The sequence below is a fragment of the Phyllopteryx taeniolatus genome, chromosome 6 (assembly GCF_024500385.1).
Source record: "Phyllopteryx taeniolatus isolate TA_2022b chromosome 6, UOR_Ptae_1.2, whole genome shotgun sequence".
Taxonomy (NCBI): domain Eukaryota; kingdom Metazoa; phylum Chordata; class Actinopteri; order Syngnathiformes; family Syngnathidae; genus Phyllopteryx; species Phyllopteryx taeniolatus.
This window is the reverse complement of record NC_084507.1, coordinates 31,394,850-31,407,189: the sequence shown is the minus strand read 5'-3', so window position 1 is coordinate 31,407,189 and position 12,340 is coordinate 31,394,850. Positions and strand designations below refer to the sequence as shown.

Genomic DNA, 12,340 nt, shown 5'->3' with positions numbered 1-12,340 from the left:
CAATTGGAATATCAAACAGTTCTAAAATTGGGAAAAAAATAATACATTAATCTCATTCAAAACTGATCATAATCAAAATAATACAATTCAAATAATGAATTAATGCATATTATAATGTTATTATCAATGTACTATTATTAATCAATCAATTGTGCTCATAGCAAACATTTTACAGATTGTATGTAGTCATAAAATAATATTTAATAATCTTTATAATAGTTGATAAAAAATGATCATTAGAACAGAATAGAATTAATACTCAACATGACATTTTAATATTTTTAAAACGAAGTGCTCGATCCAACATAAACCATAAAAGACAATAAAAACAAAGGAGTTAAATAAACGAAACATTTCAAAAATACTCCCTTAAAAACCCACTCCAGCGCCAAAACTGCACCAAACTGTCACAGTCCTGAGCTAATATTATGTATTATAAAATAGATATGAATATTATGAATATTATAATAAATGCATTCATCGCTCCATCAAATTATCTGAAAGTTGACGACAACAAAAGATGCACGCCATAATCGCGGTCAATGTACACTTTCAATGATGCTGTTTTAGTTTTAAAAAAACAATCAAGTGTAAAGCAATAAAGAGGCCCAACATTTGTCGGCAACACTTCAAACGTAAAAATAACACGAAGACTAAAGACGCCAATGAAAAAGATTGTTCGAATGCGGCTGCACTCACCTGGCTGGTGTCGGCCGCAGATGGAGTGAACGAGACCTTCCGCTCCCCTCTCCCCTTTGGCTGGCTCCCTGGTGATGTCACTTGGAGGCAGCCACTTAGGCCGAGGGCGCCCTCACCTGTGTTAACGTATACCGACGGGCCGCGCAGTTGTCAGTTCCTTATTGTCATCATAACTTGGCCCGTTGCTACCACTGCAGCTCTCCGCCGAGCCATCGAGCTATGCCAGCGCTTCTCAATTGTTTTCTGTTACGACAGTCAGACATGCAAGAAGCTACAACAAGACTCAGTGAGAGTTCTGTCTGAGAACATTTGCCTGTTGCTGTCCCCGTGGCCGTTAGGGATTCTGCTCCAAGGTAAGAGTTTCCCCCGTTTCTGCTCTCTGTGAATCGTGGATTAAGACAACAGTGAAATCTGAGCATTTGTGGATTATGGAACATTGCACCCCTTTGCACCAAGACAATTTCCCTATACATCTTCAAAGCCTGACCATCTTTTGCCCGGTGGTGGTGGGGGGGGGTTGGTGTTTTGCAGTTGGGTTCTTCTCCACACTCTCCTCGTGTCACAATGGCATATTCGACGACATCGCCGCCGGTCTAGTTAGCTCCGATCCGGATCGGATGGATGGTTTTTGGTTTCGGTTGAACACAACGTGAAGTTGTGAAGTACACAACACACACAACAATTGTGCCTTTGTGTCCAACACAACGTGGACTTCTCTGCTGGCGACACAAAAGACACTCCACGAATCATTTGCACCAGCTCTTTGCACCATGCTGTCAATGTTGTCCATTTTTTTTGTTAGTTTTTTTTTTTTTTTTTTAAGATTTACAATTAAAGAGAGCTACAGTGTTTGCAATTGTTTTTTCGTTTGACATATTCACTTTGTGCTGCTCCACAAGACAATGGTACACTCCAAACGCTTAACTACCTGTTACATGATCACATAGAAACCAAGACTTGACTTCCATTGTTCTTTTTTTGATGCTGAAGTTTATTTTTAGAAGATGAATATGGAGGTTGGATATTGGACACCTTGCTGGAATGCGAAAACACGAGTTTCCCCCAAATTTCACGAGTGCAAGTGAGCGCCTGAGAACTTTGAAGACAACTATTGTTATTCGACTAACCTCCGATTGAGGTCAATTCATTACAGACTAATTAATGATGTGCATTTTTTTTTTTAAATCGAGTCCCACCTTGAGTTGAAAGACCTCATTGGGTTCGCGGGCGTGTGTGCAGAGATTGTACAACAAGTGTGTGTGTGTGTGTGATATTGTCTTTTTCTGTCCAGGGTAAAAAAAAATAAATAAATAATAATAATAACAATTTCTGGTGTGCGCTTTTGAATGAGTTGCAGTTTCACACCCATGACTTCCTCGTCCAAATGTTCAGCCGAGCGTCGCGGTGCCTCGAGATTGCGCAATCCCTCCCGTCACACTGGAAAAGCTTGCAAAAGGATAAGCAGCTCGTAAAACCTGATTCACGAGCTTCATCGTGCGGGAGTAGTCAACTTGAAGATTTTTGAGCGGTTCTTTTGTTTCAACGCTGAAGATTATTTGCCCGTTGAAATATGAAGCTGTCCACTTGCATCATCCTGATGCTCAACTGCCTCGGCACTTGTTCGCAAGGTAAGAATGACATGAGTAGATTTTCACGTGCTATCCTCATCTGAGTGGCAGCGTGATGATTTGACACATGGTTTCTTGTCTTTCAGTGCTTGTCAAAAGCTGCTTACTCCTGTCTTGTTCCGCCAAGACAACTTCTGAAGTGGCGACAGTCAATGGCAACGAGTTCACATATGCGGATTACACCCAGAAAAAGTTCGTGTTCACTATTCCCAAATTTATTATTTTGGATCCAGCCTCGGTGCTCCAGCATTTATTTTCCCCAAAAGCCTTACAGACAAACGCCCGACACTGCCACGCGGGTTGGCCCATTGCAAAGGAAGAGATCAAGTATTCAGCAAACATAGAAGGTAACAAAAATATTTTCTTTCAGCTTCCTGCGTTCATACAGTTAGATCCAGAATGATTTGGACAGTGGCGGGAGATTTCAGGTTCTTTATATTCTATTACTTCCTGTCAAGACGGTCTTTTTGGAATTGGAGTTGTTGCGATAATGCGGAACAAAACAAAAGAAAGAAAAGACATTTCTTTGTCCAAATACTTCTGGCCCTAAGTGTCATTGTAGTCACGTTAGCTCTCCGATGACGAGGGTTTTTTTTTCTACCCGGCCCCCCGCCAGACCCCCCAGAGAGTGCCCTCTACCCGGCAGACCAGCTTCAGCCAGGTCAAGAAGAAAACACCTTGATTTGCTTCATGGATAATTTCTCCCCACCCGACATCCGAGTTCACTGGAGCAAAAATGGCGTCGCGGTGCCGGAGGAGGGCCCAGCCCGTCGTTACTACCACAACGAGGATCTCACCTTCCGCACGATAGCAACGCTGACTTTCACACCAAAGGAAGGCGACGTTTACGGCTGCACTGTGGAGCACTCGGCGCTGGACAAGCCAAAAACAATGTTCTTGGGTAGATGATTTCATCCATTTTTGTACGGCTTACATGTTGAGCAACAAATGTTAATTGCGTCTTTTTGAAACGTCGCAGAGGTGAAGTTCAGTCATCCCGGCGTCGGACCGGACGTCTTCTGCGGCGTGGGCCTGAGTGCGGCGTTGCTCGGAGTCGCTTCTGGAGTTTTGCTGGGAGTCAAAGGACGCTACGCAACATCTCTTTTGTGATTTGATTGCATGTATTTTGAATCAGAGCTTCGCCGGTTTTGTCACGTGCGACTTGCTTGCCAAATCCTTCAGAAAGACTTGACTTGATGTTTCACTAAGAAGCAGCGTGTTTCAGCTGTGTCGAATACAAATGCGCCCACGGGTATGTGACTTGACGTGTGCATGACTCATCTCGTTTTGAGTTGCAAATCTGCTTTTTTTTATCCCTGGAAAGTCCGAAAAAAAAATGGTGTTTTCGGGGCTCATTCGCGCCAACCTGCCGACGCGGTCTGCGTCGTCGCGCACTTGGCAGTGTGACGTAGCCGCCTGCATGAACAACGAGGGAGGGACTTCCAAAGAGAATACAATTTGGATTCAACAACTATGTCGTCGACGAAGTCCGCAAAACGGGTTTTGCGGCATAAAAGACATAACAAGGACCGCGTCGAACTTCATCCGTCGCTGCAAAACCCACAAAGACAGGTATGCTAATTTCACAGTTTAGCTAGCTGGTCCAACATGAACGTTCGTAGACCGGTTTGGGACGATTCAAAATAACGACTTGCTTAAACCAGGTAATGACTCGACTCGACCATTTGTACCCGTCCAGTTCTGCCGGTTGGTCACGCTTTATGGCGGATCTGGATCGATTTGAGCTTTTTAACAATAAAAACCAAAATGGAGTCCCAACTGCTGAATCGGACACCATGTGTTTCCACTGCACACTTTAAGTGGCATGGAACAGCACAGCACTCCCGATTTGGAAGGCCGCGGGCAGACGTGCCAGCGGCGTACATATGAAGTGTGCGTTTCTCCACACACCCGACAAAAACAGGAAATTGATAAGCAACCACGTAGAGTGAACAGAAAAAGGGAAGGAGAGCGCAAAGGTGGGACTTCGAAAGCGGTTGTACTCGCACTCTGGTTTTCATGTCGGTCGCACCGCGAACTCATTTAGCGGAACACGCACTTTGGGTCTTGTGAACGAATACTAACCTGTCAATGAAATGTCATGTCTCCAAGTCATCTTTGGATGCCAAACCTGAACGCTTTCATCAATCATCGACACAAATGAAGAAATTGGTGACAATATTTTTGGAGTCGAAGTGATTTATTTTGGTGTGCATTTGATTCGCGGTGTGTTTATTTGTGGTGCAGCTGGTCCGGTGAGATTTTGATGAGAAACGCCTGAATTTGCCACGCCTTAAAAGTGTCAAACCTTGTTTTGACTTCACTTGCACTTTGATTCCACTTCTTCGCTTCTTCTTGCCGCCATGCAGCTGCTCACACAATTGTGTTTTTGCGTGCAGGCGAGTACATTTGAAATACACAGAGAGGGTCATTTGTAATTTGATTGTATTTTTTTTATTTTGGTTTTTTTTGGAGGGGAAAAAAAAGGCTGCAACAAAAAAAGGGCACATTTTCTAACCTGCCTGAGAACTTTGAAGACAACTATTGTTATTCGACTAACCTCCGATTGAGGTCAATTCATTACAGACTAATTAATGATGTCCATTTTTTTTAAAAAAATCGAGTCCCACCTTGAGTTGAAAGACCTCATTGGGTTCGCGGGCGTGTGTGCAGAGATTATACAACAAGTGTGTGTGTGTGATATTGTCTTTTTCTGTCCAGGGTAAAAAAATAAAAAATAATAATAATAATTTCTGGTGTGCGCTTTTGAATGAGTTGCAGTTTCACACCCATGACTTCCTCGTCCAAATGTTCAGCCGAGCGTCGCGGTGCCTCGAGATTGCGCAATCCCTCCTGTCACACTGGAAAAGCTTGCAAAAGGATAAGCAGCTCGTAAAACCTGATTCACGAGCTTCATCGTGCGGAAGTAGTCAACTGATAGTTGAAGATTTTTGAGCGGTTCTTTTGTTTCAACGCTGAAGATTATTTGCCCGTTGAAATATGAAGCTGTCCACTTGCATCATCCTGATGCTCAACTGCCTCGGCACTTGTTCGCAAGGTAAGAATGACATGAGTAGATTTTCACGTGCTATCCTCATCTGAGTGGCAGCGTGATGATTTGACACATGGTTTGCTGTCTTTCAGTTCTTGTCAAAAGCTGCTTACTCCTGTCTTGTTCCGCCAAGACAACTTCTGAAGTGGCGACAGTCAATGGCAACGAGTTCACATATGCGGATTACACCCAGAAAAAGTTCGTGTTCACTATTCCCAAATTTATTATTTTGGATCCAGCCTCGGTGCTCCAGCATTTATTTTCCCCAAAAGCCTTACAGACAAACGCCCGACACTGCCACGCGGGTTGGCCCATTGCAAAGGAAGAGATCAAGTATTCAGCAAACATAGAAGGTAACAAAAAAATTTTCTTTCAGCTTCCTGCGTTCATACAGTTAGATCCAGAATGATTTGGACAGTGGCGGGAGATTTCAGGTTCTTTATATTCTATTACTTCCTGTCAAGACGGTCTTTTTGGAATTGGAGTTGTTGCGATAATGCGGAACAAAACAAAAGAACGAAAAGACATTTCTTTGTCCAAATACTTCTGGCCCTAAGTGTCATTGTAGTCACGTTAGCTCTCCGATGACGAGGGTTTTTTTTTCTACCCGGCCCCCCGCCAGACCCCCCAGAGAGTGCCCTCTACCCGGCAGACCAGCTTCAGCCAGGTCAAGAAAAAAACACCTTGATTTGCTTCATGGATAATTTCTCCCCACCCGACATCCGAGTTCACTGGAGCAAAAATGGCGTCGCGGTGCCGGAGGAGGGCCCAGCCCGTCGTTACTACCACAACGAGGATCTCACCTTCCGCACGATAGCAACGCTGACTTTCACACCAAAGGAAGGCGACGTTTACGGCTGCACTGTGGAGCACTCGGCGCTGGACAAGCCAAAAACAATGTTCTTGGGTAGATGATTTCATCCATTTTTGTACGGCTTACATGTTGAGCAACAAATGTTAATTGCGTCTTTTTGAAACGTCGCAGAGGTGAAGTTCAGTCATCCCGGCGTCGGACCGGACGTCTTCTGCGGCGTGGGCCTGAGTGCGGCGTTGCTCGGAGTCGCTTCTGGAGTTTTGCTGGGAGTCAAAGGACGCTACGCAACATCTCTTTTGTGATTTGATTGCATGTATTTTGAATCAGAGCTTCGCCGGTTTTGTCACGTGCGACTTGCTTGCCAAATCCTTCAGAAAGACTTGACTTGATGTTTCACTAAGAAGCAGCGTGTTTCAGCTGTGTCGAATACAAATGCGCCCACGGGTATGTGACTTGACGTGTGCATGACTCATCTCGTTTTGAGTTGCAAATCTGCTTTTTTTTATCCCTGGAAAGTCCGAAAAAAAATTTTAGTTTTCGGGGCTCATTCGCGCCAACCTGCCGACGCAGTCTGCGTCGTCGCGCACTTGGCAGTGTGACGTAGCCGCCTGCATGAACAACGAGGGAGGGACTTCCAAAGAGAATACAATTTGGATTCAACAATTATGGCGTCGACGAAGTCCGCAAAACGGGTTTTGCAGCATAAAAGACATAACAAGGACCGCGTCGAACTTCATCCGTCGCTGCAAAACCCACAAAGACAGGTATGCTAATTTCACAGTTTAGCTAGCTGGTCCAACATGAACGTTCGTAGACCGGTTTGGGACGATTCAAAATAACGACTTGCTTAAACCAGGTAATGACTCGACTCGACCATTTTTACCCGTCCAGTTCTGCCGGTTGGTCACGCTTTATGGCGGATCTGGATCGATTTGAGCTTTTTAACAATAAAAACCAAAATGGAGTCCCAACTGCTGAATCGGACACCATGTGTTTCCACTGCACACTTTAAGTGGCATGGAACAGCACAGCACTCCCGATTTGGAAGGCCGCGGGCAGACGTGCCAGCGGCGTACATATGAAGTGTGCGTTTCTCCACACACCCGACAAAAACAGGAAATTGATAAGCAACCACGTAGAGTGAACAGAAAAAGGGAAGGAGAGCACAAAGGTGGGACTTCGAAAGCGGTTGTACTCGCACTCTGGTTTTCATGTCGGTCGCACCGCGAACTCATTTAGCGGAACACGCACTTTGGGTCTTGTGAACGAATACTAACCTGTCAATGAAATGTCATGTCTCCAAGTCATCTTTGGATGCCAAACCTGAACGCTTTCATCAATCATCAACACAAATGAAGGAATTGGTGACAATATTTTTGGAGTCGAAGTGATTTATTTTGGTTTGCATTTGATTCGCGGTGTGTTTATTTGTGGTGCAGCTGGTCCGGTGAGATTTTGATGAGAAACGCCTGAATTTGCCACGCCTTAAAAGTGTCAAACCTTGTTTTGACTTCACTTGCACTTTGATTCCACTTCTTCGCTTCTTCTTGCCGCCATGCACCTGCTCACACAATTGTGTTTTTGCCTGGTGTTTTTGCGTGCAGGTGAGTACATTTGAAATACACAGAGAGGGTCATTTGTAATTTGATTGTATTTTTTTTATTTTGGTTTTTTTTGGAGGGGAAAAAAAAAGGCTGCAACAAAAAAAAGGGCACATTTTCCAAAGCGGCAGGCGCTTGTATTGACCAATTGAAGCTGTTTTAAAACTAACTGAATGGTTTTAATGGTTCTTCTATTGCTAATTTCCTTTTGAAGTCATGGATTTTTGCTCTTTTTTCTGCTGCAGACGCGCAATATATTCATGGTTTGTTGCAATGCCAGGGAACCTCCAGTGATGAGCGCGACGTGACCTTCCTGCTGCAGCTCTACTATGACAAGATGCTTTATCTCCAATACAACAGCACCTCGGGAAGGTTTAGCGCCGACACAGAGATAGGAAAGCAAATTGTGAAAATTCTCAACCTGGACCATTATTTGAACAATGTCCAAAAAAAGATGGAAGACTGCAAGAAGTGGATGAAACAAACATACGACATCTTTGACCGGAAAGGTGATCTGCTTTATCGCTTACTGTCCATTAGATTATAAGAAGCGTTTGTAACAATCAATTGGTCAAGCGGTCAGGCTAGATGCCTTAGCGCCTCTTGAATTGTATGTTTTGACATTTCGCACGCTTACAACTCTGTGGGAAGGCCCTTGTTCTGTTCCGGCAAAACTAAAACAAAAAAACAAACATTTTCTCTTCCTCCCCACCACGTCTCACCTCTCTATAGTTCAACACCGTCTCATTGCCTCGGCATTTCGTTGCAGTCGAGCCGAAAGTCCGACTGCGGTTGGCCGAGGGCACGTCGGACGGCCGGCATCCGGCCGCCCTCGTCTGCAGCGTGTACGACTTCTACCCGAAGGACATCTCGGTGACGTGGCTGAGAAACGGCGTGAAGGTGACGTCTAACGTGACGTCCACTAAGTCGCTACCCAACGGCAACTGGCTCTACCAGAGGCACTCGCACTTGCAGCACACGCCGACGCCCGGGCACACCGTCAGCTGCATGGTGGAGCACGGCAGCCTCCAGGAGCCCAGGATTTACGACTGGGGTATGTCCACATGTCACGTGACTGGGGAGGTCAAAGTTGCCTTCGACGGAAATGCATGGACATTGCGAGGATGAAGCGGTACAGAACATTAATTGCTCATTCCTCAACCGATGTTCATGAGGGTTACTTTTTTTTGTCAACCCCAAATTGTGTGACATCAATGCATTATATTTGAATTTTTTTTTTTTTTTTTTTTTTTACCTGTGAAATGTTACGACTTTTTTGCGACTGCGGCTCCCCTTGCCCACGTGTGAGGGCATTACAGTCGATTCATTTCTCCATTTAAAAAAAAAAACAACAACAAAATGTTTAACTTCCCTCGAGCAGCTTGCTCATAGTGCAAATTTTGGACTACAAAAAAAAAAAAAAAAAAAAATGCTGATGGCTTGTGACTTGAAAAACTTGTTAGCTGGGGCACAGTCTTAGAATAAATTTGAACGTCCATCTTGTTGGACAAAATGTTGGACATGCGCTGCGACAAAAAACTTTGGTGACATTCATACCTCACTTGACCGTTTAGCATGTCAATAAATGTGTTCTGCTGGTATTTCCAGAGCCAATGCCCGAGTCTGTGAGGAACAAGATCATATTGGGAGCAATGGGGCTGATCGTTGGTCTCCTTTCTTTTTCTGCTGGGCTGATTTACTACAGAAGGAATGTGCCTGGTGAGTGACTCGTGCAAATTGTACTTTTAAGACAGACTTGCCACAAGCGACTGGGGCTTTTTATTTCTTGTCACTTCCGTGTGCAATACAACAGTTTCTTAGCTGATATTTTATAACAGCTGTGTGTATGTGTGATATTGTTTTGTTTTTTTCGCCAGCATGTGAGAGAGTCTCAACAAGTGGTGACAGCACGGGCGTGAGGTCAGGGGAGGCCGAGCCTCAACTGCACCATGAAGAGTGAGGGGGGGAAAAAAAAAAGAATAATAACAATGAATACAATTTGTTTCAATTTGCTGCTTTGTGCTTGATTATGATTTTCTATTTGAATCCAATAACTTGCTGGATTTGCGCGTTTCCTCGTTCGGGATTGCCGACGTGATCCCACCGTGTCGAGTTCTCATTGGATGTCTTCCTGATTGGCTGAGGCTGAGGATGATTTGAACAGACTGCACTGTATTGTCCTGAATCGTGTTTGTTTTCTCTGTTAATATCAGCTATCTTCTTCATTTTCCAATCTCGTTAGATCTGCTAAGATCTAATTGAATAGAACTCAAATGCTGAGGCTTTAATATTTTGGGTTTTTTTCCCAACAAAGAACCATATTAAATTGCATTCTAATAGTATTTTATTCAAATACAATTGAAAACAGATGTTTGCACACACAATATAAAAAGACATTTTTTTTAATTCACTGTCTCACATGAAATCAGACCAAAAATTTCAGGTTTCAGCTCAATTTAGATGATCGAAATTATTTGCATTTGCTAAATGCCAGTATAATAATGCGAGGATTGTTTTTTGTTGTTGTTGTTTTTTTTTGGCAATTTTTCATTACATTCTTCAAAGTCAGAAGTTTACATACAATGAGATTACTATGTCTTTAAACAATGTGGGAAAACCAAGATGATGACATCATTTCTTTAAGCAGCTTCCGATAGGTTCATTGACAACGTCTGTGGATGTATTTGTACTAGACACATCTGAAACATACTGCTTCTTTGCGTAACATCATGGCAAAGTCCAAGGAAATCAGCCAAAACATCAGGAGGAGAATTGTGCACTTGCACAATTCGAGTTCATCCTTGGGTGCAATATCCAGATGTCTGACATTCAGGCCAGGAAAGCGATGAAAAAAGGATTTCACCGCTGGAAGGCAGTCCAAACGTGACTTCATGATTGCGTGATTGTGGATGACGGACGGGCGGGCTTCTAGGACGTGACGAGGATGCAGGCTGCACTTGTGGCGTTCGCCGCCTGCTGCGTGAGGGCGTTTTGTGCAGGTGAGCGAATGAAGATTCACTTGTCACAGGGCGCACAAGAATATGGCAGCACAAAGAAATCTTTTTGTTGTTGTCACCATGACGACCATGATGAAAGTACAAAAATGTACAACGACAACCCTGCCCTTGAATGTGGCCCACTAAGTGTTAACATTATGAAAAGTCCTGGAATTTAATTGATTGTGTTGGAAGGAACCCTGGAATGAAAAAAGTCCCGCCCCCACTGACGCTGGAACCGCAAACACAGGGACGTGAGAAGATCCACACACAATGCATGTGTCCTTTCACCATGCAACCCGATCGAAAAGGTGGGAAAAGAAAAAGAAAATAGAAAAAGAACTATAATAATAATAAAACAACAATAACAACAAATACAGAAGACAGAATTCCATTGTTTACTTTCACACTTATGAAAATAGTCTTGCTCTTGTCAAATGTCGAATGGCAACCTACTCAGGCAAAGGAATCAAGAGTCTAGAGTTAGCATGTTGATTATTTTCTTATATCAATTTTTATTAAAAGAAAAAAACTTTGTGACAAAATGCGCAATATTTGCCTCAATACACCGTCGTCCTTACAAACGAACCCAGAATAGCTGATCGCCATCCTGCCTGAAAGTCAACGCTGAGGGATAAAAACAAACAAAAAACAAAAAACACATCAGTTCCGCGCATGCGCACCTCAGGGGAGGGGGGAAAATGAGCCGCTTTGGATTCTATTTCATTTTTCTCGTCTTGTTAATTAAAAGTCCGAGTTTGCTCCTCCTCTTGTGTTTCACCATTTATGTTTATGTCCATTACCGAACGCGGTAAAGCGTGACGGTCTTAAACAGAACAACGGGCTCAAGTCTGTTTTCCTGTCGTCAAAACACGTTACCGGGCGGACGCGCCCGGTAAGAGGCCTTTGAAACGGACACAAATGTGAGCCCTCCATCCATCCATCCATCGGACGGACGGACGGAAACGAGTAAGGACGCCACCATCCTCGTTGATGTGATGATGTCGGCAAAAGTCATGATTTCATGATTCCATGATTTCACGGCAAGGGTGGATGCCCCCCCCCCCCCAATGTCGACGTTTCACAAGTCGAAATGCACTTTTTTCCTCACTTTTGAGTACTTGCCTCCGCCGATATCGAAAGCCCATTTCGTCTCATCGAAACCTGTTGAAAACATTCGCAAAATGCTCCTCATCGACAGCACGGTGGCCTAGCGGTTCGCTCGCCTGCCTCACAATTTCATTCATGTTCTGATGTCTGTTTTATTTCGATTTCTTTCATTTTTACAATTGATTTTCATCTACAATTCATAGTTATGAATGACTGTGTCAAATGGATCAAAATATGGATATGGGCATTTTTGAAATTGCTCTTTTACGACTGTCAAACTCAAGGCCCGGGGGCCAGATCCGGCCCGCCACATCATTTTATGCGGCCCATTGTGACTGCATGTTTCTTGCAAACAAAAAACAGGAAAAATTGCAAATTGTCTTCATTTTGAAATGTTTTTTTTAACATTGAGATATTGGAACCGGTTTTTACTGGCTTCT

General features: G+C 43.8%; 3 protein-coding genes across 9 annotated transcripts; all 3 read left to right on the top strand.

Annotated features, from left to right (window-relative positions):
* Positions 1-2,125: 2,125 nt before the first annotated feature.
* On the top strand, positions 2,126-3,592 carry LOC133479184 (H-2 class II histocompatibility antigen, A-Q alpha chain-like). Its single transcript, XM_061775787.1, has 4 exons — positions 2,126-2,327; positions 2,414-2,674; positions 2,944-3,228; positions 3,307-3,592. Exons 1-4 carry the CDS (start codon positions 2,270-2,272, stop codon positions 3,435-3,437), a joined length of 735 nt encoding a protein of 244 aa, XP_061631771.1. The 5' UTR covers positions 2,126-2,269; the 3' UTR covers positions 3,438-3,592.
* A 1,657-nt stretch (positions 3,593-5,249) lies between these two features.
* On the top strand, positions 5,250-6,650 carry LOC133479185 (H-2 class II histocompatibility antigen, A-Q alpha chain-like). The gene is made up of 4 exons (XM_061775788.1): positions 5,250-5,385; positions 5,472-5,732; positions 6,002-6,286; positions 6,365-6,650. The coding sequence occupies exons 1-4, from the start codon at positions 5,328-5,330 to the stop codon at positions 6,493-6,495; spliced, it is 735 nt and encodes a 244-aa protein (XP_061631772.1). The 5' UTR covers positions 5,250-5,327; the 3' UTR covers positions 6,496-6,650.
* Positions 6,651-6,790: 140 nt separating this feature from the next.
* LOC133479181 (H-2 class II histocompatibility antigen, I-E beta chain-like) lies at positions 6,791-11,165 on the top strand. 7 transcript variants are annotated; one of them, XM_061775780.1, is made up of 5 exons: positions 6,791-6,957; positions 8,075-8,303; positions 8,564-8,848; positions 9,403-9,513; positions 9,672-11,165. In XM_061775780.1, the coding sequence occupies exons 1-5, from the start codon at positions 6,859-6,861 to the stop codon at positions 9,752-9,754; spliced, it is 807 nt and encodes a 268-aa protein (XP_061631764.1). In that variant the 5' UTR covers positions 6,791-6,858; the 3' UTR covers positions 9,755-11,165. The 7 variants fall into 7 exon arrangements, with proteins under 7 accessions (XP_061631764.1, XP_061631763.1, XP_061631762.1 ...); XM_061775779.1 differs by having other exon boundaries at positions 8,009-8,303; XM_061775778.1 differs by having other exon boundaries at positions 6,791-7,364; positions 8,040-8,303.
* Positions 11,166-12,340: the final 1,175 nt, after the last annotated feature.

Bases quoted from the DNA above. Each gene is read 5' to 3' on its own strand.
- LOC133479184 (XM_061775787.1), top strand. From the start codon at position 2,270: ATGAAGCTGTCCACTTGCATCATCCTGATGCTCAACTGCCTCGGCACT. The intron at 2,328-2,413 runs GTAAGAATGACA...CTTGTCTTTCAG, and splicing joins CCTCGGCACTTGTTCGCAAG to TGCTTGTCAAAAGCTGCTTA. The intron at 3,229-3,306 runs GTAGATGATTTC...GAAACGTCGCAG, and splicing joins GCCAAAAACAATGTTCTTGG to AGGTGAAGTTCAGTCATCCC.
- LOC133479185 (XM_061775788.1), top strand. From the start codon at position 5,328: ATGAAGCTGTCCACTTGCATCATCCTGATGCTCAACTGCCTCGGCACT. The intron at 5,733-6,001 runs GTAACAAAAAAA...GCCCCCCGCCAG, and splicing joins GTATTCAGCAAACATAGAAG to ACCCCCCAGAGAGTGCCCTC. The intron at 6,287-6,364 runs GTAGATGATTTC...GAAACGTCGCAG, and splicing joins GCCAAAAACAATGTTCTTGG to AGGTGAAGTTCAGTCATCCC.
- LOC133479181 (XM_061775778.1), top strand. From the start codon at position 7,211: ATGGAACAGCACAGCACTCCCGATTTGGAAGGCCGCGGGCAGACGTGC. The intron at 7,365-8,039 runs GTGGGACTTCGA...TTTCTGCTGCAG, and splicing joins AAGGGAAGGAGAGCACAAAG to ACGCGCAATATATTCATGGT. The intron at 9,514-9,671 runs GTGAGTGACTCG...TTTTTTCGCCAG, and splicing joins CTACAGAAGGAATGTGCCTG to CATGTGAGAGAGTCTCAACA.